The 22,992-nt window shown below is 38.5% G+C and overlaps 1 protein-coding gene across 1 annotated transcript; it reads left to right on the forward strand.

The window, feature by feature from the left end:
• The first annotated feature begins 5,430 nt into the window (after positions 1–5,430).
• Positions 5,431–22,492, forward strand: asic1c (acid-sensing (proton-gated) ion channel 1c). The gene is made up of 10 exons (XM_028593113.1): positions 5,431–6,072; positions 10,384–10,534; positions 11,062–11,189; positions 15,126–15,276; positions 15,360–15,416; positions 15,863–16,016; positions 16,238–16,329; positions 16,675–16,754; positions 17,002–17,073; positions 20,959–22,492. Exons 1-10 carry the CDS (start codon positions 5,431–5,433, stop codon positions 21,061–21,063), a joined length of 1,632 nt encoding a protein of 543 aa, XP_028448914.1. The 3' UTR covers positions 21,064–22,492.
• The last annotated feature ends 500 nt before the right edge of the window (positions 22,493–22,992 follow it).

A 22,992-nucleotide genomic window follows, 5' to 3' on the forward strand; every position in this document is an offset into this window, starting at 1 on the left:
AAGTAAATTAATTGATTTGTTGATTGACAGATAATAGTAATTATTACGTGCTTTTCTTTACCATATATAATATTAAACTGAATATTTTTGGGATTTGAAAAAAGCCACCTAGGAGATTATATTTGACTTTTTAATTCACATTTTTCACTCTTCTGTCAATTTTATAGAAAAAAACGATTGATTAATCAAGATAATAAAATAATCATTAGTTGCAGCACTATTTCTATGTATGTTCAGTTACTTAAGGCTGCAACTAACTTAATTATTAATTGTTGTTCTCTCAATTAACTAATCATTTGGCCTATAAATGGCAGAAATTGTGAAAACTGCACATCACAATTTCCCTGGGCCCAAGGTGACATCAAATTGCTTGTTTTCTCTGTCCAACAGTCCAAAATACCGAAAATATGGTTTACTGTCATAGAATATTAAGAAGCACACCAAATATTCATAAACGAGAAGCTAGATCCACTTTTTGATTTTTGGCATTTTTACCTAACCTAAATAATTAATCAGTTAACACAAATTGTTGTCTATTAATCAACTAATTAACTAATCAGTTTAGCTCTACTGTAACTGGACAATAATGTTGGATCTCTTTTAATCATTCTCATCTTTATCCCTGCCCTGTGTACGCTGCCTGTGTTTCTGATGTGCATCTAATTGCTGCCAGTATTTCTTTTGGTGTTGAACATTCTCACTGGCCCTTGAAGGAGCTCTTCCCTTTACTCAGTCAAAACTCTACTCCTCCTCTAATGAGACCTCTGGGGTTCAACTAGACTTTGACATAAAGTTAGTGTTAGTGTCATTCCCTGACAGCCTCAGGGATCACTGAACTGGTCTTAAAGCTGGGCAATTAATGTACAAATTTGAAAAATACTTCCTTTCAATAGTTCTACTTTTTCACCAAACAGAAATCAGCAGCTCGTTCTCAATTTGGTAAATTTTAATACACCACGATCCTCTAATTACATGCTTGAATACTGAGACAAAGATGAAATGTAGTACAAGATAACAATGGAAATGCGTGAGCAACAGAGATGTGTTTTCAATAAGGATAGCAATTTTATAGAGATGAAAAATCATTAACTTCTTCCCAGAGCACTTTATATTCTTGAGTGATTGCAGCGCTGTCTTGGAGGGGATATTTTAATTAAATAATGATTTTGTGGAATTATTTCATAAGTAAACAGTTTTAAAAAGTTAGTCACATTAAAATCTAAGCCATATTATAAAAAGTTCTAAAACACTGCAGTGCAGAAACCTTACAGCAGAGTGTTGCACCAGATTGGAAAGCGTTGTTGTTTAATTGAGTAGATTGGAAATGCTCAGACCTTCTTATAGGAGCATTTTGTATTTCCAATAACACAAGTTAAGGGGGGAAATACTGAATTCCGGTATTCACCTGTAGAAGTACACAGTCCACTGCCTTGTTCTCATCATTGGTTCTGCCGAAAACCATAAAACATACATCGGATAGACTTCATTCAAGTCGTCCAATATTTATAGTTAAAGCTGCACTTATCAATATTCTTAAATCACCAATGGAAAAATTACTGTGTATGATCCATATTCTCATTAGGGACATTGGCTTCCATTTTTTCCACACCAGTCAAAAGAGCTGAAACGTGCCACAAGTTGCCAGTTGTATTTTTTGCCCCCCTTTATGTAGCTTTATGTAGTTGTAAATAGAACTTTTGGCCCTAGTTCCATTTCCTCTCATTGTAGCAATCCACAGACAGAAGAGAAACCACGGGGGAGTAAAGTGACAGTCAATGATGCGTCTGTGAGATTAGCAGTCGAGTAAGGATCCTTAGATCAAATCGTCGAATAGTCGACTATTTGGGGTCACCCCGATAGCCAGACCTACAATATCTTCACAGTGCTGTGTCAGTGCTGGAGAAAGGTCTTGTTGCACCCATTATCATTCTGGTATAGGGGGGAAAAACGCTCTGGCTTGTTTGTGTTTCTTTAAACCAATCACAATTGTCTTGGGCAGCGCTAAGGCCAAGATGCAGCAATGGTGCTCTTGTGAAATAGATAGCGGAGATAGTGAAAGGGGAGGAGAATTCTGTCTGAAATAGGCAGCCAATGGCAGGATCATAACAGTCTACATCTGGTTAGTCAGACTAAGGGCCCTATTTTAGAGCATGCCGCAGGTGCGTTTAGGGCGTGTCCAAATTGCTAGTTTGACAGCGGAAAAAAGGGTCCGTGCGCCGGGCGCATGGTTCAAAAGGGTTGCACTTAGTGTCTTCATTAATTCATAGGTGCGTTTTGGTCGTAACATGCAATAAACCAATCAGAGGGTCATCTCCCATTCCCTTTAACAGCCAGGCGCATTGCACTGTAATGTTTTTATTTCTAATCTTTTGCATGTTTGTGTGCTGCTGCGCTTCCCTGTGTGTGTATAACAAGCATAGCATATAACAATGAAATGCTGCGCTATTGACTTTAGACCAGGTTTTTGTTGGTCAATGACGCGATCACTTCCCGCTGCCTCAAGATAGCAATACGCCAAGAATGCACCTGAACACACCTCCCTGTAAGACCAAACAAGTCCATGGGCGCAAAGATGGGCGCAAAGATGGGCGCAGGTGCACTTGCGTCGGGTTTTGCACTGCGCCGAGTGCAAGATAGGGCCCTATGTCAGACTATTAGTCTGACATCCCTCAGAGATAATTAATCCAAGACCAGCAGAATATTCCGTCCTTAGCGTGCGATAGATTCGTAATGAACGGCAGTCAATCAAACAGAACTACGAGCGGCCCCTGTGGACATAATAGAGGACAGCACCTATTCATTTCGACAGAGCATAGGCCAGTGGACCTTTTTCACAGCAGACATTTTGACTTGTCATAGTAGGAAAAGCCCAGCTGAAATTGATAACCTTAACGATGGCTCAATTCCATCAAGTGTCCCAGTAAGTTATTTCAGGGAGTCAGCATGCAACAATACGAGGGCCTCTCCTAAGTGAGATGCAGCCATCATTAATGGTTTTGAATACACCTGTGCTTTTCCTACTATGACATGTCAACATGTCTGCCGTGAAAAAGGTCTATTGGGAAAAACCAACACTCACGTCATCACTCACTCAGTAACTCAGTGACAGACTTTCACGTTTATAGGGCTGGCCTTGCATTGCTGCATTCCAGCCAACAATCAATGAATGCAGGTTTAATGTTTACATACATGACATCTCTGCTTTTGCAATACAAAACGGTTCACATCAATCACTCTGAATGATGATTACCAAATAAGTCATCTGAATCTATTGGGTGTGCAGCTACTCAATAAATAGAGATACCAGGCATCTAGATAGTCTGATAAGGTGTTATTGTTGGAGTTATTTACTTGCCTGCCACTGATGCAGCATTAGTATTTTTGTCCTCTTTGTTGTGCTTTGTTATTGGGTCTGACACTGAGGTAGTTATCCCTGTTGATGCCTAAATAGAGCCTATTGTTCACTTTGATTGGATCTTTCCCAAACAAAAAGAGAATCCTTAATTCTACAATTAAAAAAAACCCTATTCAGTTGTTTCTAAGAATAAAAAGGTTTGAACAAAAGGCTGAAAAGAAAGCAGTGCCAAGCATCTGTCTTGCCTGGAAGCTAGAAGAAATAGGCATTGCAGACACGATATCCAGTAGCTGTTAGGGAAGTTGAACCTAGGCAATTATTTAGTTGTTTTGCTCACCAGAAAGCCCTGAAAGCATGCAGGGAACACAACTAATCTCTTTATTTTTAGAATCCAGAGTCTGGATTCCAGACATTCATTAATGTTATCGGACTATTGTTACAACAACTTTTAAGAAGTAAGAAGTCTTTGTTATGAATTAATAATTTTGGCTATAATTAAATTGGCTGGAGATAAATTGAATGTTTGGAAATTATCTTTTTATTAAATTAAGTTCAGCATTTTAGTTAAATAACATGTGCTGGTAGGAACTAAGTGCATAATCACCACAAGTCTACAGTTTGACCTTTTGATATTTCCATTGAATTACATTTTTATATATTCATCCTTCGTACTGAATGACGACTTGGTCTTGACAAAGTGAATGGGTGATAATCAAACTCTTGTCAATTTATGGATTCAGAGTTGGCAGATCATTTCTGAGTTCTCAGTTTTTGTTATATTTAAACTAGGTTGTATCCAATTATTTTAGTCCAATTCATCCCATCTAAACTTGCAAATGACACCCTTTCCTCCAAGTACACACAGTAATTCAACATTTATTGCTATTTTTCACTTTCAGAATATTTTTCTTTTACAACCATATATTACCACAGCTGTGATCAGGTTAGTCAGCCAATAGTCACATTACACACTGAAAAGATTCCAGTGTGAAGCTGAGCCTTCTGCCAAAGAGAATCCTCTGATAGTCTCACATAAATGGAGCAAAGCACCTTTAATATCAGCCAGAGCCACCTCTTCATGCAGCAGGATGTCAGCCTTCATTACTGTATTTGTTAAATTATATTTGAAGCTGGCAAAAATGATGAACAAGGAAATATGCCATTACAGATATTTTGACTTAATTTTAAAGCAGATTTTGCAGAGTTTTTCTCCAACTAGCTGGCTCCTCTCAGCTATCAATTATATAGATATACTGTATTGATCCACGAGCGAGCTGCAGGTTCTTCAATATCAAAGAATTTCAGACCATCATTATTTCTGTTGCAGAGTTTCTTTATCACATTTTTTTTTTTTGTACTTTGATTGATACCTTCCCCCCGCCTTTCTATATCCATTGGAGGTCTACTTCATCACCGGAGGAAAACAATTTCATTCAGTGGCTCCACCTCATTCTCCGACTGTAGAGAGAGTGGGTAGGGGGGCAACAAGCTTTATAATCCTTTCTGCAGGCTGCGAGTCAACAGTCTAAAAAAAAAACATATTTTCAATCTGTTGAAAAAGGGAGGAGTTGGGTTCTGGGCAGCAAGAAGGAGAAACCACCGAAATCTGCAAGTATTGTCTGGCACTGGAGAGGGAGATGGAGTGAAAGATCAGAGCAACAGGGGTAAGCCTCTCCGGATTTTCAAAGTGATTACCTCTGGGAGTGAAGCCGTCGCTTACATCTGCAATTATCACGTCCATTTATCTATTGATAGACTGGTGATGGTTACGCTTGATGGTTTTTGTTAATGGAGTGATTCAGCTGTTTTTCTCATAAATGAATCATTATGTAAATCAATTTTACCTCCCCCAAGGAGCTCAGTTCCTTTTTTTTTTATCTTCACGACAAATAATTCTCAAGCCTGAACAGTGGGACAGCTGCACATTAGGACTCTAGTCGCTGCTACCTGGAATCTGTGGTACATAAACCTGGAGATGGTTGTGGAGAAAGCCAATGTGTGAATTGGGCATGTCTGGGGTGGGCTACTAAGAAACCGCATTTGGTAAAGAAGCGCCTGCCTTGACACAGGCAATTATGTTTGAAGCACCCACATCCGGAGCAGTCGCCCTGGAGCCACACAAAGACAATGATGCCCAAGAGACTTGTCTCCAAAACACTGAGTCCAGCTCGCTTAAACCAACATTAAAAGAGATGATGGTGGATTTCATAATGAGGCTCAAGATCCACGGTGTGAAGTATGTCTTCTCTTCGGACAAGTCTAAACTGCAGCGAGTCGTCTGGATCATGGCCTTCTTCGTTTGTGTCAGTCTCCTGTGCACCTGGTCCTGGAATCGAATCATCTACCTGCTGTCCTACCCTGCCGTCACGAAGATCTACGTGGTATGGGCTCACAACATGTCCTTCCCAGCTGTTACTTTCTGCAATAAAAATGTGTTCCGGGTATCCTCTCTGACCAAGGATGACCTGTATCACAGCGGCTACTGGATGGACCTCATGTATCCTAATCACACAGTGATGGAGAGGAGCCTGTCTATCATTAAGGACAGCCACAAGCAGGGTCTCCTGAGCCTGCTGGACTTTGACAACTACACCCCGTCCCCTGATTATAGCATCAACACCACCGAGATGATGGGACGCCTCGGCCACCAGTTGGAGGACATGCTGCTGGTGTGCAGGTTCCGAGGGGAAACCTGCACCTACAAAAGCTTCAGCACTGTATGTACAGAAAGAAAGATGGTATTTGTCAGGTGTGGATATGAATCTGAAGACGCACCCGCATTCTCTGTGTGTTTTAAGGTGTTGATGTTTCAAAGCTGAAGACAAGCCTGTCCTGTTTTTGCCTCTCAGAAATGACAGCTTTTTCCCTTTTAAACATCATGTCTTCAATAAGCCATTCAAGGATACAATGTTACTTTGATGTTGTGTTAAAAAAATCAATGTCATGTCATCATCAATGGCTTCAGTGTCTGCTTTACAGTTTATGGAGTTTTCATGTTTGTATTCATCCTGGCGAGTTATTGGATTTCCAGTAGCTTTAACGTATTTTCATTTTATAACCATTGATAACAATATTAAGGAAGAAAAAGTAGAGGATTAATAATTCAGACATCGTAAATCAGTTTAAATTAAAATGTTAGCTTCCGTAATTAAAACATCTGGAGGGCATGTGGATTATATGGTCTGGTTTAAAAAATGCAGCTGAGCTTCCTATTTAAAACACCAGTTGCAAGTCTATTATACCCATTCATTTTTGAGTAAGCACTGAATGCTGCATTGAGGAAGTGTATGATGTTTGCAAACCATTGTCATATTCAGAATGGTAATATTTCTATCAAATGCTTTCAACACAGCATCATCAGAAAATATTTAAAGGGCTCAATGAAGAAACGTCTGCAGTGAAAAGTATGCATGCCGAATCTATCTATCATCTATCTATCTATCTATCTATCTATCAATTGCAGGAACGTCTGTCTGTCTGTCTGTGTGGGTGTTATTCACATATCTCTTGACGTTGTTTGGATTAGAAATGCAAAAGATCTCGTTAAATATATATCTGTAAAAGAAGCACACATTGACTTTTGCCGCTCAAGCCGCTGGCCACTCCCCCTCTCACACTGCATGCACACTGACTGAGCACTAAACCTGTTTGAGTCGTGACTCACTCGGATCTTTCACCCGACTCTTTAAATTAACTCACAAGTCGCTCATACTACACAAGACAACACCGTCTCTCTCTCTCTCTCTCTCTCTCTCTCTCTCTCTCTCTCTCTCTCTCTCTCTCTCTCTCTCTCTCTCTCTCTCTCTCTCTCTCTCTCTCTCTCTCTCACACACACACACACACACAAACAGTCTGGTTCTGGTGGTTGATGAACGCAGATATGTGCTGATTAGTGCTCATAATGGGCCGGGTGGGTAGCGCACTGCCATGAGTCCATGACGCTAATGTCTGATTACTCCACATTGTCATTATGATATTTTGTGATTACATTCTGAATCTGCAACGTTCTCGGTCAGGTAAATCAGTAAGTTAGTAGTGGGGTATACAGGGGAGTTGCATTTGAAGTGGTTTGGGGTCCTTCTGTAAGTAATTTTGGGATACAATTTTGGTTTTGATGAATTTTACAAGCAGCAATAACACAGGCCAAGCAATCGGCCCGTTCCAAACTAGTAATTCAAATCTGGGAACACACTTGATTTAAAACACCAACCTGTCACTGGCATCACATTCAACCACTTGCCTTTGTAGATCTGAGTCCTAAAAATACAAAACAATCTAACCTGTATCTGTGACTACCTTAACTGATATTGAGACAGTTTAAATACAAAGTTCTGCACACTGCAATATGTCAGTTGTCCATGGCGGCTTCCCTGTTTTGCATAAACCAGTGCAGATCCTCCCCATTCTGTAAAGTCATGGTCAGATTGGGTCCATAATTGGGATTGAAACTGTGTTGTGTGCTTGCATCTTCAGCAACACATGGTGTGACTATGGTGTGACCAAATGAAGCTCCTGTTTTATCTAAACTTAAATCAGAATCTTTAAAAACAGGTCCCTAGTCACTTTGCAGACCTCATTATACAGCCAGCAGGGGGAAAGGACCAAAGAGCTGTTTAATCTTTCTGAGCTGCATGTAAGTCTGTCTGTGTCTGGACATGGAACACTGACTCTGATCTCTTGAGATCAGCTTTGCCATACTGGATGAGTTTTTGCCAGCAGCCTTCTGACCATGACCTCACCACACTGGGTATAGTGTAAATTAATCGTTAGATGAAATGTCTTTCTTTCCTGCATTACTTGTTTAAAGGTCCCATGACATGGTGCTCTTTGGATGCTTTTATATAGACCTTAGTGGTCCCCTAATACTGTATCTGAAGTCTCTTTCCCGAAATTCAGCCTTGGTGCAGAATTACAGCCACTAGAGCCAGTCCCACAATGAGCTTTCCTTAGTATGTGCCATTTCTGTGTCTGTAGCTATTGAGGAAGAGAGAGGGGGGGCAAGGTGGAGGGTGGAGGTGTGGCCTTTGCTCGTTTGAAAGCCATGATGTCTCTCTCTCATTGGTGGGCCAAATTCTCTGGGCGGGCAAAGCAGAGAAAGGGGAGGTAACCTTGCTCCTTATGACCTCATAAGGAGCAAGATTCCAGATCGGCCCATCTGAGCTTTCATTTTCTCAAAGGCAGAGCAGGATACTCAGGGCTCAGTTTACACCTATCGCCATTTCTAGCCCATGGGGGACCATAGGCAGGCTGGGGGAACGCATATTAATGTTAAAAAACCTCATAAAGTGAAATTTTCATGCCATGGGACCTTTTTAAAAATAAGGTGACAACAGATGTAGACAGCGAGACTGATGAGAAAGCCAGCAAAAACGTCATTCCAGCAGTCACAATTTATTGTCAGGGTGCTACATTATGTTGCCAGCATAATGGATGCCAGCCGAATTTAGCCCCGCCCACAACATTCAAGGTCGGGAAGTTCACATTCTGACTAGAATCTGAGTATGACCATGTCAGGCTAACATTATGTATGACCTAGTAGTGTTTGCCAAGTAAGTATATTTGGACAATGTTGATGGAGGAAGTCTGGCTCAATGTTGCAAATTACCATCTAAACTTTATCAGGTTTTTTTATTTGGAAGCCTAAAAAAGCTCATAATACTTTATCAGCAATTGTAAACCTAAATCTTTTTTTAAGATTAACAGTTTTAATTTGGTTTTATAACAAAAAAAAAAAAAATACAGCTTGTAAACCTAATTCTGAAAATTAACCATTAATAAATAATGTTGATATTACCATTGAATTCAATGCATTGACAAGTTTTACTTTTAAATCAATCTGAATTCATGTGTTTTGAATTCCCCTTTTTGAAATTTCAAGAAGGTAATTTCAAATTCCAATCAGGCTTGGTTTCTCAGATGTTGACGTTTGAATTGTGGCGTCGGAATTTCACCGATAAAATTTGAGCAACCTGGTTTTTGGCTTAGTTATTGGATAACTTCCTTTGTGAGGTAAGCTATTTATCTTGAATTTACTCAACCCCCAAAGCTTTATTCAGAATATTAAGATTTCTTTGTCTTAATCCAAACTGTAGAGTTCAGTTTAAAATGTCAACATTTCTAATCATGATACAGTTTTATTTGTACTTGTTTGGCAGAGGATGGAGAATTTCCAATCACAGGGATACTCCATAAACAAAAAAAAAAAAAAGAGAGAAAAATATTTCAGCAAAAGTTGAAAATAAATAACTCAAGCCAACTGGATTAATTAAATCGAAAAGAGATTTGGTGTGAGCGAACCTACTGTGGAGATTGTACATCAAATGTTAAGTACCGCTGAGCTGTACTGGCACAGGTTTGTAAGTCGAGACACACAAATATCTTTTACAAACCCAATTTACAAGTTGTTTGTGTAGCCAGAGAACTTCCAACTCAGATGTTTCTTATTTAATGATGGCAAAATAGTACAGTCACTCTTAAGTTACTCAGGGGAAATTTGGAGTGAAATTGGGAAAAGATTGATTGCTGCTGCTGCTAAGGAAAACTCATTAATTCCTCAAATCAGAGCCAGGTGCCTGTTTATTGCTAGTACTACTTCATCTGGTATCACAAAGCCTCTGCAATGAAAACAAAAAAAAATTAAAATAGCAATTCAAATCCTCTCTACAGTAAATGTGTTTAAGAGCACTTTACCAAACAACCACTGAAAAAGTAGAACATAAAGTTGAATATTAGAGCTAATCTCAGTTTTATCGTCCAGAGTCGGGCTGTACTGGACTCTCCCGATGATTTATTTAAACATTATTATTTTAACCAGTTTTGTTAATTGGGGTTTCCATTTACTCAAGCACACTATACATTTTTGTTTATCAAATTGTCAGAAATAACAGGAAAATGCAGAGATAGCATGAGCCAGGAAAAACCCTGAAGCTGTGCTGTAATACAACTCGTACAGGTGCACAGTTTACCACAGCACAGTAGGTTTGACTTTTCATTAATGCTCCTGCTTTTTCTGTGCTCTTTCTTTACAGATTTACACACGCTACGGAAAATGCTATACATTCAACTCTGGATTAGACGGCAACCCTTTGTTGACCACGTTAAAAGGTGGCACAGGGAACGGCTTGGAGATCATGTTGGATATTCAGCAGGATGAATATCTGCCTGTTTGGGGAGAGACAGGTCAGTACGTTAACATTTTAACTTGTATAATCCCTCCATCTTGTTGGTTTACCCTGGAAATCCCAACTACTCCTCCAGTCCTTTGTCATTTCTATAACATGATGATTTATGACTGAATATAATGCCAAGGTTTTCCCAGGTCTTCTTATTCACTAAACTGCTAAATGTCTGCAGAATTTGCTCAACACAGAATTGATGTATTAGCATATTTAATACCTTATTATCTTTATAGTTTTTCCAGGTTTAAAACTGACATCAGTTCTAATATATTGCATTCATTGACATATTGCTTTCAATTTATGGCAGACACACCCACTGTATCTTACATTCATAAAGTATTCAGCATGTAATAAATCTTTGGTTGTAAATCTGTTTCATGTTGGTCCACCACACTAACATATGAGTATATCTCTGCTGTTAGCGTTCAGCATGGGCTTTAGCAACACTTTGTATCAGTGACAGAGCCAAAAAGCGGGTTTCCATAGGCGACAGTACTTGTTACATTTTCTGGCGTGCTGTATCCACAGATGAAACCTCCTACGAAGCAGGCATCAAGGTTCAGATCCACAGCCAGGACGAGCCGCCCTTCATTGACCAACTGGGATTTGGTGTGGCCCCTGGTTTTCAAACTTTTGTGTCATGTCAGCAGCAACTGGTACCTAATGTTCAGCCTCCTCCCCTCCAACCTCGACCTTTTTTGCTCCGCTTCGTTCTGTGTTTGTCTACAAATCCTCACCAGCCAGTGCCCATTAACTCTGTGTCACAGAGCCTGGAGCAAAATCTTATCTTTGATTTACCCTGTGTGGGAAATGTGTAGTTAATGTGTTATATAAATACCCAGTGATTCTGGGTCCATGAAACTGCAGGATTACAGTAGCCAAGGAATGTTGATAGAGCAGGGCCAAGTAATGATTGGATGCAAGCATACTGTGCTTATCTGAGCCAAAAAAAACTCAGACCACACAAAAATACTATATATCCGGCAGCTCAGAGTGTTTGTTTTACTTTCCATGAGTCTTCACTACTTTTGGCATGAGACAAAAAATATGAATACAGCTTATTTGAATGATGTAAAAATTGTCTCTAGTGGCGCATTCAAAGAGAAGGCAGAGAAAAACTGAATTCACACAGCCACAGTCAGCAGGCTTTAATGATCAAAATATTCTATATACTCTGATTAATTAAAAAAAAAAAAAAACCTTATTAAAAGAAGCCTGGTGCAACTTGTCATCATATTAGTTTATTTCCCAATTCCACTAACACTTAAAGTATGCATTGTCAGATTAGAAAAATGACCCCCAGCTATTTTGAAGACATATTTTAAAATGTACTTTATTTAGGGGCACAGTAAAATGAAGCAAAGGGAAGCAAAACAGCCTGTGGCAGGCTTAGTAGAAAATGTGTTTCCAGCCCTCAACTATCCCTTCACTGTTGTCGGTGATAGACGAAAAGTAATAACTATAGTTAAGCCCAAATTGATCGAAAAGCCTGTGTTCAAGGTCATAACACTGAGCTCACATGGATATGTCCTATCCAAATGTAATGAAAATGTACAGCATTAATGTGATGTTGCCAAGACAACAGTCTTTTGTCTACATTAGAAAAGCACACAAGCCAAACACAAATCTTTTGATTTCCAAACAGAAAAAGTGACAGAATAGGGAAATATCCTCTGACCCCTCATTGTAAGTTGCAAGAAAATGGCGCCTGTGCCACAAAAGATTTTAGGATTTTGTAAAGATTACCTTTGGGATCAAGTGTATTTCTGTATTGTGCTGCAGGGTCATTAAAATTTCCCCCACATAATCAGTCCTTTTGAAGGCGTGAAGTTAAGGATTGTCCAGCAGTAAATCCAATTCATTACTTGAGAAATTAATCAAGCCTAATTTATATGATTTTGCTCCTAATGTTAATGGTCTTGGTCAGTTCATGAGCATGAGATAAATGACCAAACAAAATCTTCCACCATTGTTTTAGCAGAATAACATAGGATGATTGAGGCAGAGTTTGGTCTTTTAAAACAGACACTTGGACACCACAAAGATGACAAATTCTATTTTTGGGAAGCAGTTTTGAAACATGTCATATTTCTTTTTTACTCTCTTTCTGTGTACAAGTCTTGCAAAATGGTTCAGCCATCTCCAAGAAGTGATTCTGATCTATTAATCAACATCACAAAGATTCCCGCTGAAAGGGAAAGTGCATGGATTGTCATTTATAATCATGACATGAGCTCCCACACCAGTGACAGCTAAAAGACTTGTTTACGACCTAAAAGATGTGCTGAATTAATTAGACTGTCATTAAAGTCTGGCCAGCATTAATTTCAGTCAGTCTCCGACGAGTATAGTGACACTGCTCTCAGTGTAATAATAGGCCGCCTGATGAAGCTCTTATGATTTCAGGACTTCATTTGTGAAGATTCTGACAGAGGAATTTAATTTATAATAGGAAGCTATGACTTGTGAGCTCAGAGACACGTGAAGACTACACCACCACATTTTAGAGTAGAATTATGTAATGGGGGGAACTGAACTGTGTCGTCACTCATGCTTGAGTGGATGTGAGAAGAGAAAATGACAACCCAGGTGCCGCTGGGAGTTGTAGCTGTTTTGCTGTTATACTGACAACAGGATGTCTTTCTATCTAAAGGGATGGACCACTTTCTGTCCCTCTTTATTATTTTGATAATCATGTGGGCTGTGTTCCCTCACCCCTCACCCTAGATGAGACGTCCTATGAGGCCGGCATAAAGGTACAGCCTCACACTCAGTCAGAGCCTCCTTTCCTCCATGAGCTGGGCTTCGGGGTCTCCCCCGGCTTCCAAACATTCGTTTCCAGCCAAGAGCAGAGGGTGGCGTATGACTGTTTGGGCTTGCTGCATGCCATGAATACTGTATTGTTAAATAGCTACACACCCATCAGTAAGTCCCATACTTTCATCTGCTGCACCCCCATCCGCGTGGCTAAAGCAACAACATCCAAAAACATCTCCAGTCCATCCATTGTCTTCTCTGTTTAATGTCAGTAAAGAGCAGCTACAGTAATGGGTTTCATTCCAGCTTTAATCCATTTATCTGAGTCTGTATCTTCATCAAAGCGGTTGTTTGGCTTTACTCTCTCACCGCCATGTACAGTTCTGTTTGATTTGCCTTTACGTTATCGGGTCAATCCACTGGGCCGCTACTTAATGTAATCTGGAGGGACCAGACAATATGATTTATTAGGTTTTATTACCCATGACGACTCTGACATACTTTTTTAACCCTGTGGGCCAGAAATGGAGTTCAATAAAGGCTTAATAATATTTGCTAGTTTAAGTCCACTCCTTCACTGACTGGCACTCTATCTCTGTCACTTTCTATTGACTGAATGACTATTAGATTGTCAGAGTTAACCTGGTTAGAGCTGGTGGAGATGATTGTGAATTACATAGCAGCATCAGTTCTCGGGAAGTTTGTCAGGAAGAAGCCTTTGGCATTGACTAGCTCCCACTGCAATTAGTAGCTATATGCTCCAATGCCCATGCAAGCATTGTTAGCCTTCATAATTAGTTCTTTTTTTGTCATAAAATGAGTAGTAAGCATTCATTACCACAAATTTCTAAGACTTTTAAAGTGGACTGAAAGTCTTGTTGGTGGTTAAATGTTGGTTTAGCAAAAGTTCCTTTTAAAGTGTTAAAGATAGCTCTAAACAGATTGTGTGTGTGTGTGTTTGTGACACACACACACACACACACACACACACACACACACACACACACGGGGCACATTGCTGCAGTTATAAGACGAGCACCATGGGTCTAATGTTTACCGTGAACCAGAAACTTAAAATTCAGGCATTAAATATTCCTCATTAGTGGATTAATTTAGAATTCCCTGAATTACTCATAAATGTAATGCCCTGCTATTCACCTTTTAATGAGAGTTTTACCTCTAATGAGACTGCAGACTGACTTCACTTTGTTGTTTAATTCACATGACTTTGCAGTCCAGGGTAGTTTTATAACTAACTCTCATGGGCTTAGATTAGAATAGTTAATCAACAATAAAAAGCATCTGGAGAGTAGTTTTTTTTAAACTAGTAAACTATTTACTATAAAATAGGATGTAATGCTGTATAATTTCTGTTAAATTCAGCACATTTATTTGTTCATTCAAAAACTCTTTATTGTTGAGTTCTGTTCTCAGGGTTGTATATTTGTCCATTAATTGTGGTGTCCAGTCTAAATCTACATATTTTTCAGATTTCTATTAAGCCTGTCTCTTTTTCTATGGTATTCTGCTTCCTACCGAGGACTAGACCTGCATCAGTAATGTTCTGCATGATGTCTGCTTGCTGCTATACATGAGCAATAATGTTGGTCTGACCGGACATTTTGTGCCCAAATTGTCTCCGTGCACATTTTCATTTAAATGCTTCTGTATTTATTTATTTTTTATTTTTTATTTTTTTTAGACATTTGTGTTGGGGCTTTGTCAGATTGTTGTCCTCTTTTGTACTTTTTCCGTATTGGACTTGCATAATGTTATTCGTTGTAATCCTGTGTGCTGATATACTGAGGGAAAACATGTGCTGTTTGCTCTTTTAGCTTCAGTACCTCCCTCCGCCTTGGGGAGATTGCAAGTCTACTCCCATAGACTCTGAATACTTCTCCACGTACAGCATCACCGCCTGCCGCATTGACTGTGAAACCCGGTACCTGCTGGAGAACTGCAACTGCAGGATGGTTCACATGCCTGGTATGATTTCAGAAAGACATGACCAATTAAAACATGTTGCAAATACTTCTGTCCTCATTTTACCTTAATATTATTTGAAACAGGGACCTCAACAGTTTGCACACCTGAGCAGTACAAAGACTGTGCTGACCCAGCTTTAGGTGAGCCCACACACTTTACCACATACATATGAAATATTAGTGTTATAGTTTTGCATTAATGTCTAAATTCAAGCAAGTGTTGAGCAGCAGTGCCATAAGACTACTCAAGCCTTTATGTAATGCCTCTGTAGCTTTAACTTGAAATTACTTTAATCTCAGACAGTGCTGAAGCAAAATAATAAAGTAAAATTATTGTTTAAAAAATTCCATTAGGAAGATTTGTGATGCTATGCTTCGCTGATGTCAAATAAATCCCATAGAGCTTTATTTCTCCCTCCTCTGTATTATAGCTTCAGTCATTATTTGCTTTCATGGAAAGTGAACGATGGCAGCGAATGTAGTTTTTCAGTTGTGTGCAGAGATATTTTTAGAGAGCCACTGTATGCAGGTTTGTTTGATTCTTCGCAGTGATCACAATATTTTTAAATTACTTTGATCATCCACAGACTTTTTGGTAGAGAAAGACAACGATTACTGTGTCTGTAAGACCCCCTGCAACATGACTCGCTATGGCAAGGAGCTGTCCATGGTTAAGATCCCCAGTAAGGCATCTGCTAAGTATCTGGCTAAGAAATTCAACAAAACTGAGCAATATATTGGGTAAGTATTTGGTAGTAGTCAGTTATTAAGATCTCAGCCTTTTTTTTTTTTTTGATTGATGGATGTACTTTGACGTAGCATGACCTGGGTCTCCATCGTTCACCTTCAATGTAACAATAATGAAAGATAGTTACACAGGAAATGTGAGATGCCAATTGGTGTAATGTAATATCACCAGAAATAAACTCTATTGGGTGTGCTCTTGTCTGTCCTCTCGCCAGAGAAAATATATTGGTCATGGACATCTTCTTTGAAGCTCTGAATTATGAGAAGATAGAGCAGAAGAAGGCCTATGAAATTGCAGGGCTTCTCGGTAAGATTCTCGAAGTTTCAGGTTTATTGTGACAGAAAAATGTGCTTGACCTCGGTATCAGCACTCTCAGCGGGCCCCCACCACACATTTCACATAGTGTGTTCACGCCTGGTGCTTTGAGGTTTGAGGTTTGAAACAGGCTGAACACATTTTCATAATCTGATGCTCTTGCAAGGGCAGCTGGGTTGGGTCTGATGAGAAGTTGGGCTGGATGGACACTTTTGACAATTCTGCTCAGATTACTCTGAGAGATACTGAATTAGAAGTGACAGCGTGGGGAATGCTTTCATGCACCATTGTTCAGTTACTGTACCTGCCCATATCTGTTAATCTCTCTTCTTCTAGGTGACATTGGAGGTCAGATGGGGCTGTTTATCGGAGCCAGTGTCTTAACAATTCTCGAAATATTTGACTACCTATATGAGGTAAAGTGATGGTTTTCACTAATTAAAATGTAAACACTAATCCAATTTATTGTTGTTCTTCTGTCTATAAAGGTGAATAGTTAAGTCCATGTTTACTGTACAGACATGAGTGGTATCAATTATCTCATACGACTCTCGGCAAGACAGTGAATAATCATATTTTCCAAAATGTAAATTAATCAATGATGTATTGACCATGATGTATTCCATCTGTGAACAATGTGTATCTTGTGTTTTTTGCATTTAGGTGATTAAGGATAAGGTTTTGGGCTACTTCATACGCAAGAAACGACCACAGCGTTGTCAGAGCGACAATCTGGTAATTCTCCTAGAATGCATTTGATTGAATGAAATGAATGCGATGTAATAAATGAGCCTCAGGAAAAACAATAACTACAAAAACACTGGAAATGCTTTTAATGAACAGCATCAGAGAGAAAACAAAGCCACACAACACTATATAATCGTTAGTTTCAATTTCCCATGCAGAAAAGATGTATTGTGCTAGAAAACATAATCATTAATAATATATAAACCTTGTTTTTATAGCAGAGTATGAATGCATAATCACTGTATCTAATTTTACGCACATACAGTACTTTATTTACATGGGAAATATAGAGGAGCAACACAAATTATGCCCTATAATGACAGAAATCTATAATAGTTTTTACAGATGGAATTCAGATGAGTATTTACAAGGGGCAAACAGACTTTATAAGCCTCTTATTTCAAGTCTTTTTTTGTGGTTTGTCATGTGTTTTTTCTACTTGAGTTCCCTTAAACTACAATGCATGGACAAGTTAAAGTGTCTGAGCTGCTCTGGATTACAGTAACTTCTTATAATGACTCATGAACTGCTATTACATTCAGAGGTTTAGCCCTTACCGTAGTTGATCCCACACACCAACCCACTTTTCAGTATTTACACAATATACAGAAGCTCAATGTCACCCTCGATCATGTAATTACGGTTCACTTATAGCAGGAAAAGCGGTTATTGTACTCTGGTTTTGCCACTTCATGTCTGGCAGTATGATCAGAGGAAAATCATAATGGATTCATGTAGAAGAATGAGCAGAAAACAGAACAAGGTTAAGAGGTCTGGAGATGTTATTAACATTTCATGATCATCTAATTTTCAAAGCCTTCAAGGCAATAAAGCCCATTTAAACTTTTAAAATGAAAGCTAGAATAATGTAGGGCAGTTCTGTACTGCCTTAAATCACAGCATTTTGTCAAGCCCAGTGGTTTAACACACTGGCGTCCAGAGGCCCCTCAGCTTCCCCTGCAGACTGTTATGTAAGCTTTATACAGAGCAGTTGAGAAATTATTTAGAACTGAAAAGTACCTTCTTAATATCAGTTATCAGCAAATTCAGCACATACTACTGAATCAAACCTGACTACAGTTGTAGAACCGTTAGTAAACTCGCTGTGCTGAGAAAAATATGGGACATTACTATTTTCAGTAAACTTTTAAATTGATGTTATTGATCATAGCTCTTCCACAGATTAAGCTTTACCTCTCTGACAGAATAAAGCGAGTATCTTCTCTGATAGCGAATAAATAAATAACTCCCACATAGAAGTTGCTTGGATCCATTTTATTTTTAATAAATGATTTACCCTGTGTTCTTAAAAATGCTTATTTAGTAATATATGTGGACAACTTAAATCTGTTCTGTATTTCACCAGCATAGTACATCCATAGTAGCAAAGTATATTAGAGTTGAGAGACTATCTACATATTGTGTTTCATACTATTACAAAATTGGTGAAAATGAACATAGCTAACGCTAAATGACATTCTGTCACTTATTCTTTTATATCTTCATATCTCTATTGTTGTCTTTTCAAATTCAGATTACACAGAAGATCAATCTAAGTTATTTCTGTTATTTCAGGGCTAATCTGTGTGAAATGCACAAAAAACAATCATGACTTGGTTCTGTAAAAAACAGACATTTTTATCATAGGTATTTTAATAAGTTGTCTAACTGCCAATACAACCACAATCATTGTTTTTCACAAACAAACTAAACTTCAATTTCAATCCAAATTGAACTTAATTTCAAAATATAAACTGTAACAACCACACATGGGGATCAACTAAAACATTTCCTTTTTTTCTGGTGCTGTTTTAATTTTAATAAGCATTTAAGCTTTATTTTTTGTTCAGCGCCGTTCCTTTTGTCCCTGAGTATACAGAATCCCTCAGTTTGCATCAAGCTCTAATTCTTAGTTGTGGGACACACAAGCCCAAGACTTTTTCATTACCAGCAATTCAACATGATGCCACTTTTTATTCAAATCAGTGAAAAAGCCATGGGTTTGTCTCTGCATGTGGTTTGTGTACGTGCATGCTCAGTTGCCTCGGGTTCAGGATTTGGTTTGATTGCTGATGTGGAAGAAAAGATTGAAAGAAGTTATTTATTCTCTGCAGTAGAAGTGGAGATATGTTAATTTAAGCCAACATAGTGATGAAGGAAGTTATTATAAGTAGATTTAGCATTTATTTAGTGGGCTGATATTTACAGTATGTCATGCTTTTACTGGAGTCTTACATAGTGTGATATTTACTGTATTCTGCCCCATTCATTTCATATGTTCACCTGCTTACAATAAACCATCCTTTTGTACTTCCTTTCTCTCATTTTCAATAACCGTTTTTCAACTAGTTCATTGTTCACATCTCCACTCAAACAACCCAACAGTAAAGTAATGCATTTTGCATTTTTTAGACTCTATTTTAAGTTTGACTTTCATTCTCTTTAGTGATCTTTAACACTTCTGGATGACAGTAATCGTCTTTTGTTTTCCCTGCTTATTAAAAAGACTCAAATCTTTTTATTGGAAAGCTATCTTCGCTATCTTCCTACTTTAATGATATCCGGAGGGGAAAACACTCTTGCGGCATTCCCTCACTACTTTTACTATTAGCATTTGCATTGTGTTTTATTTTCATTTCAGTCACCCTCACCCATCTTTCTTTTCATCATGTCTATTCCAGGAGTTTCCAGAGAACCCAACCAGCCCTGGTGTCACGCCTAATCATGCCCCCAGGTAGCACACCCCATTGATAATAGATGCTCCCTCCCATGCTGTCCCTCTCTTTTAGACATATCTGAGACCATCTCATACATCATTTCCTTAGTGGCTACAAATGATTTGATAGATAGTGAAGAAAAAGAGGGGTGATTATCCAACTGCAGTGAGCATTTTAATATCTACCGTTGTGTCAGGACAGGTTAGTTTGGTGTGTTTCTGTATTTATTGACTCAACAGAAGTTGGTTGGATTCTCCAGGTGCATAACGATTTGATTCTCTGCACTATGCAAAACGTGCACCTTCCACTGAATAATGATGCTTTCTTTCCCAATAGGATAAAGCGCAGTACTCCTGTGAAAACAGATTACATATTTATTGAATTGTTGTACAAAAAGCTGAACCATACGAGATATGTTTATTTCCATGCAGCACAGAGGTCCATTTAGAGGCAATGCATTTGAGGCTCGTGCCAGATAACATCACTAGATGCATTACTTTGTGATGTTATCACAGGTTTGCATGCAGTGAGTTTGCACAAAATATAAATGGTTCTTTGTCTGCTGGAATAGCCAGTTTTCCCGATGGGACTACCAATGGTTGTTTTTCAAATACAGTATCAGGAGTATCATCTACTCAGCGAGCACCTTTGCACATACAGGGGGATGCAGACATATGTGGATGTTTCAACTTCCGTAACTTTAAGAACCTAATATGCTAGTGTAAAAACAGGACTAAAAATATGCTGTTTTCTTTCTCTTCTCCCTCTTTTCATTCATCTTTCCTTACCTTCCCCTGGTTTTCTTTAAACTCTCTTTTCACTACCTGTGAAACATATGCGATGTGGCTGATCTTGGAACTTTCAAATCTGTTGTATTCATTATCTCATCATTGTCCACATATGTTTCTGTCTATTTATGGCCCTCCATTATATATCCTTTTCTTTTTTTCTAATGCGTTTTTGCACAATTTGTCCTCACCACATACGATTTTACATTTTTTTTTATTTCAATTTCCTCCACATCCCTTCATCGTCCCGGTCGCTCTCATTTTACCTGTGGCTCATTTATTTCCTAAATCATCATCACTCCCTTCATCGCCCCTCCCTTAACCCGGTTGAACTCGTCTTCCCTCCTTCCCTTCCCTCTGTTTTGCAGAGCACCTGTGACACCCTCCGGAGTCACTCGGACAGTCTCGGATTCACGCCGAACATGTTACCTCGTCACCCGACTCTAGGCAACTTTGAAGAGTTTGCTTGTTGACAACATAAAGTAGGGGTTGGGGGTGGGGTGGCACATCTGGGGACTTGACGGCAAACTGTGAAATAATTTATGTATTTAACGGTTGAGTGTATAACTCAAAAACATATACATGTAATAGAGTTTATCAATGCCTGAATAGAAATAGAATACTATCATCAGAAAAAAAAGAGACCACTTCCAAAACAGAACTCAGGTTTAACTGCCATGTCAAGGCATCAGTGTTAATTTATTCATGTTTCATTTCGTGGATTTGTTTTTCTTATGCAGTCATTTTAGAGTTATACAATCAGTGACGAGAAATGGGTCCAAAAAAGGCTTTCCGACCTGTGATGAGATGTAGTACTGTTGTGCAGGTTTTGCTGTACACCAATTATGTGTAGCATTGCAGTTTCTCAACAGTGTTACGTCTCCAGCATCTAACTAATGCTGTATTGAGTGACCTTATACTGTCACCAGTTTGAACAGGAGAGCCTTTTCAGAAATCTGCTCGACTTGCTCATACCTGAATCAAAACACTATACTGGTGTTTAATGTTGCCTTTTGCTGCTGTGAGGCTTTGGATTGTCTCATAAATTAGACGACTGTGTTAAATCAATTTAAAAACGGAAAAGGAACTTGATTATTTGTATATATGCAAGTATCTAGTTTTGATTTACGTGGATGGCGGTAACCGCTGAATTGGATGGGTTTGTTGACTTAAGTCACTTTTTACACACAGTAAGGGTAAAAAAGGCTGTTGATTGTATCTTTATTTAGCTGACGTGTCAATCTTCATTGTTTTCCCATTTTGTGGGATAGTGTTGCTGTGCTGACTGTCACAAAAAAATGCTAGCATGCAGCTTACTGCAGAAATTCTCCTTTATTTATTTACATTGAATTCACCAGAAGAGGAACAATCAGGTTTTCGTTTTTGCCTTTTTAATAATTCTCAATTATTTTTTCATTACTATGTCTTAAAGGTGTTCATCAGCACAATCCCCTGTGATAGTAATCTATTCTCTATTGAACATACGTAGACTTTAAATGGCTCGTTGGTGACATTCCTAGACTTGAGAGAAATTTGTAAATACAAATAAAATCAAATGCCATTAAGAAATTCTATACTGCTCGTGTGAGACATTTGTCAAAAATATATGTATCAATATATCGATATATATATATAGAGAGAGAGAAATAAGTGTTTTTTCATCTGTTCTTACACCAAAAGGAATTTGGATTTTCTATCTGGGTGGGCCGTAAGTGTCTTTGAGTTTCTGGTGATTACAGTATAATGTGACTGACAACTAAATAGACTTTATTAGATACAAGAGAATTGCCTCAAAACATCAAAACCACCACGCACCTCAGCCCCATTCAGTTCAAATGATTTATGACAGAAATGCATTGTACAATTTTACCATTGTATCCTTTTATTATTATTATTCCAGAAGATGTAATAAGTCACAAATAAGTTTGTGATGTATAAATGATTAAGTATAATAAACTCTATATTTACCCATCTTACTTACGTACACAACTTTTCTTCTTATCTTCGTGTGAGTGTACTTCCTCTCTTGTTAATGGTCACTATGTTATTTAAATCCTTGACACTACAGTTATTGAGTTGTAGGTACTTGCATATCCTCACTATAAATACTTTACTGGAAATTCAGAGTATAGTTTTTTTTTTTATGTGAAACTTTCAAGTATAATGCCAATAAAGTTAAGTGGTGTTCATAACACTGTAGCTTTATTACTCTGTTGACTGTGTATTAGATGACTGTTGATGTGAAGCACAAACCCTTGGAAATCAGCCATCACTTGAAAGCCAATGACTGGACGTCTATGGTTGTGACTACCTTTTATGGCTTTAGTTTTTAACTATAACCACTGTTGCGCGTGGTGTGTTCACTGTTAATAGGAATAAGAGCTTACTCCAAAAGGAGCTGA

The sequence above is a fragment of the Perca flavescens genome, chromosome 12 (assembly GCF_004354835.1).
Source record: "Perca flavescens isolate YP-PL-M2 chromosome 12, PFLA_1.0, whole genome shotgun sequence".
Taxonomy (NCBI): Eukaryota; Metazoa; Chordata; class Actinopteri; order Perciformes; family Percidae; genus Perca; species Perca flavescens.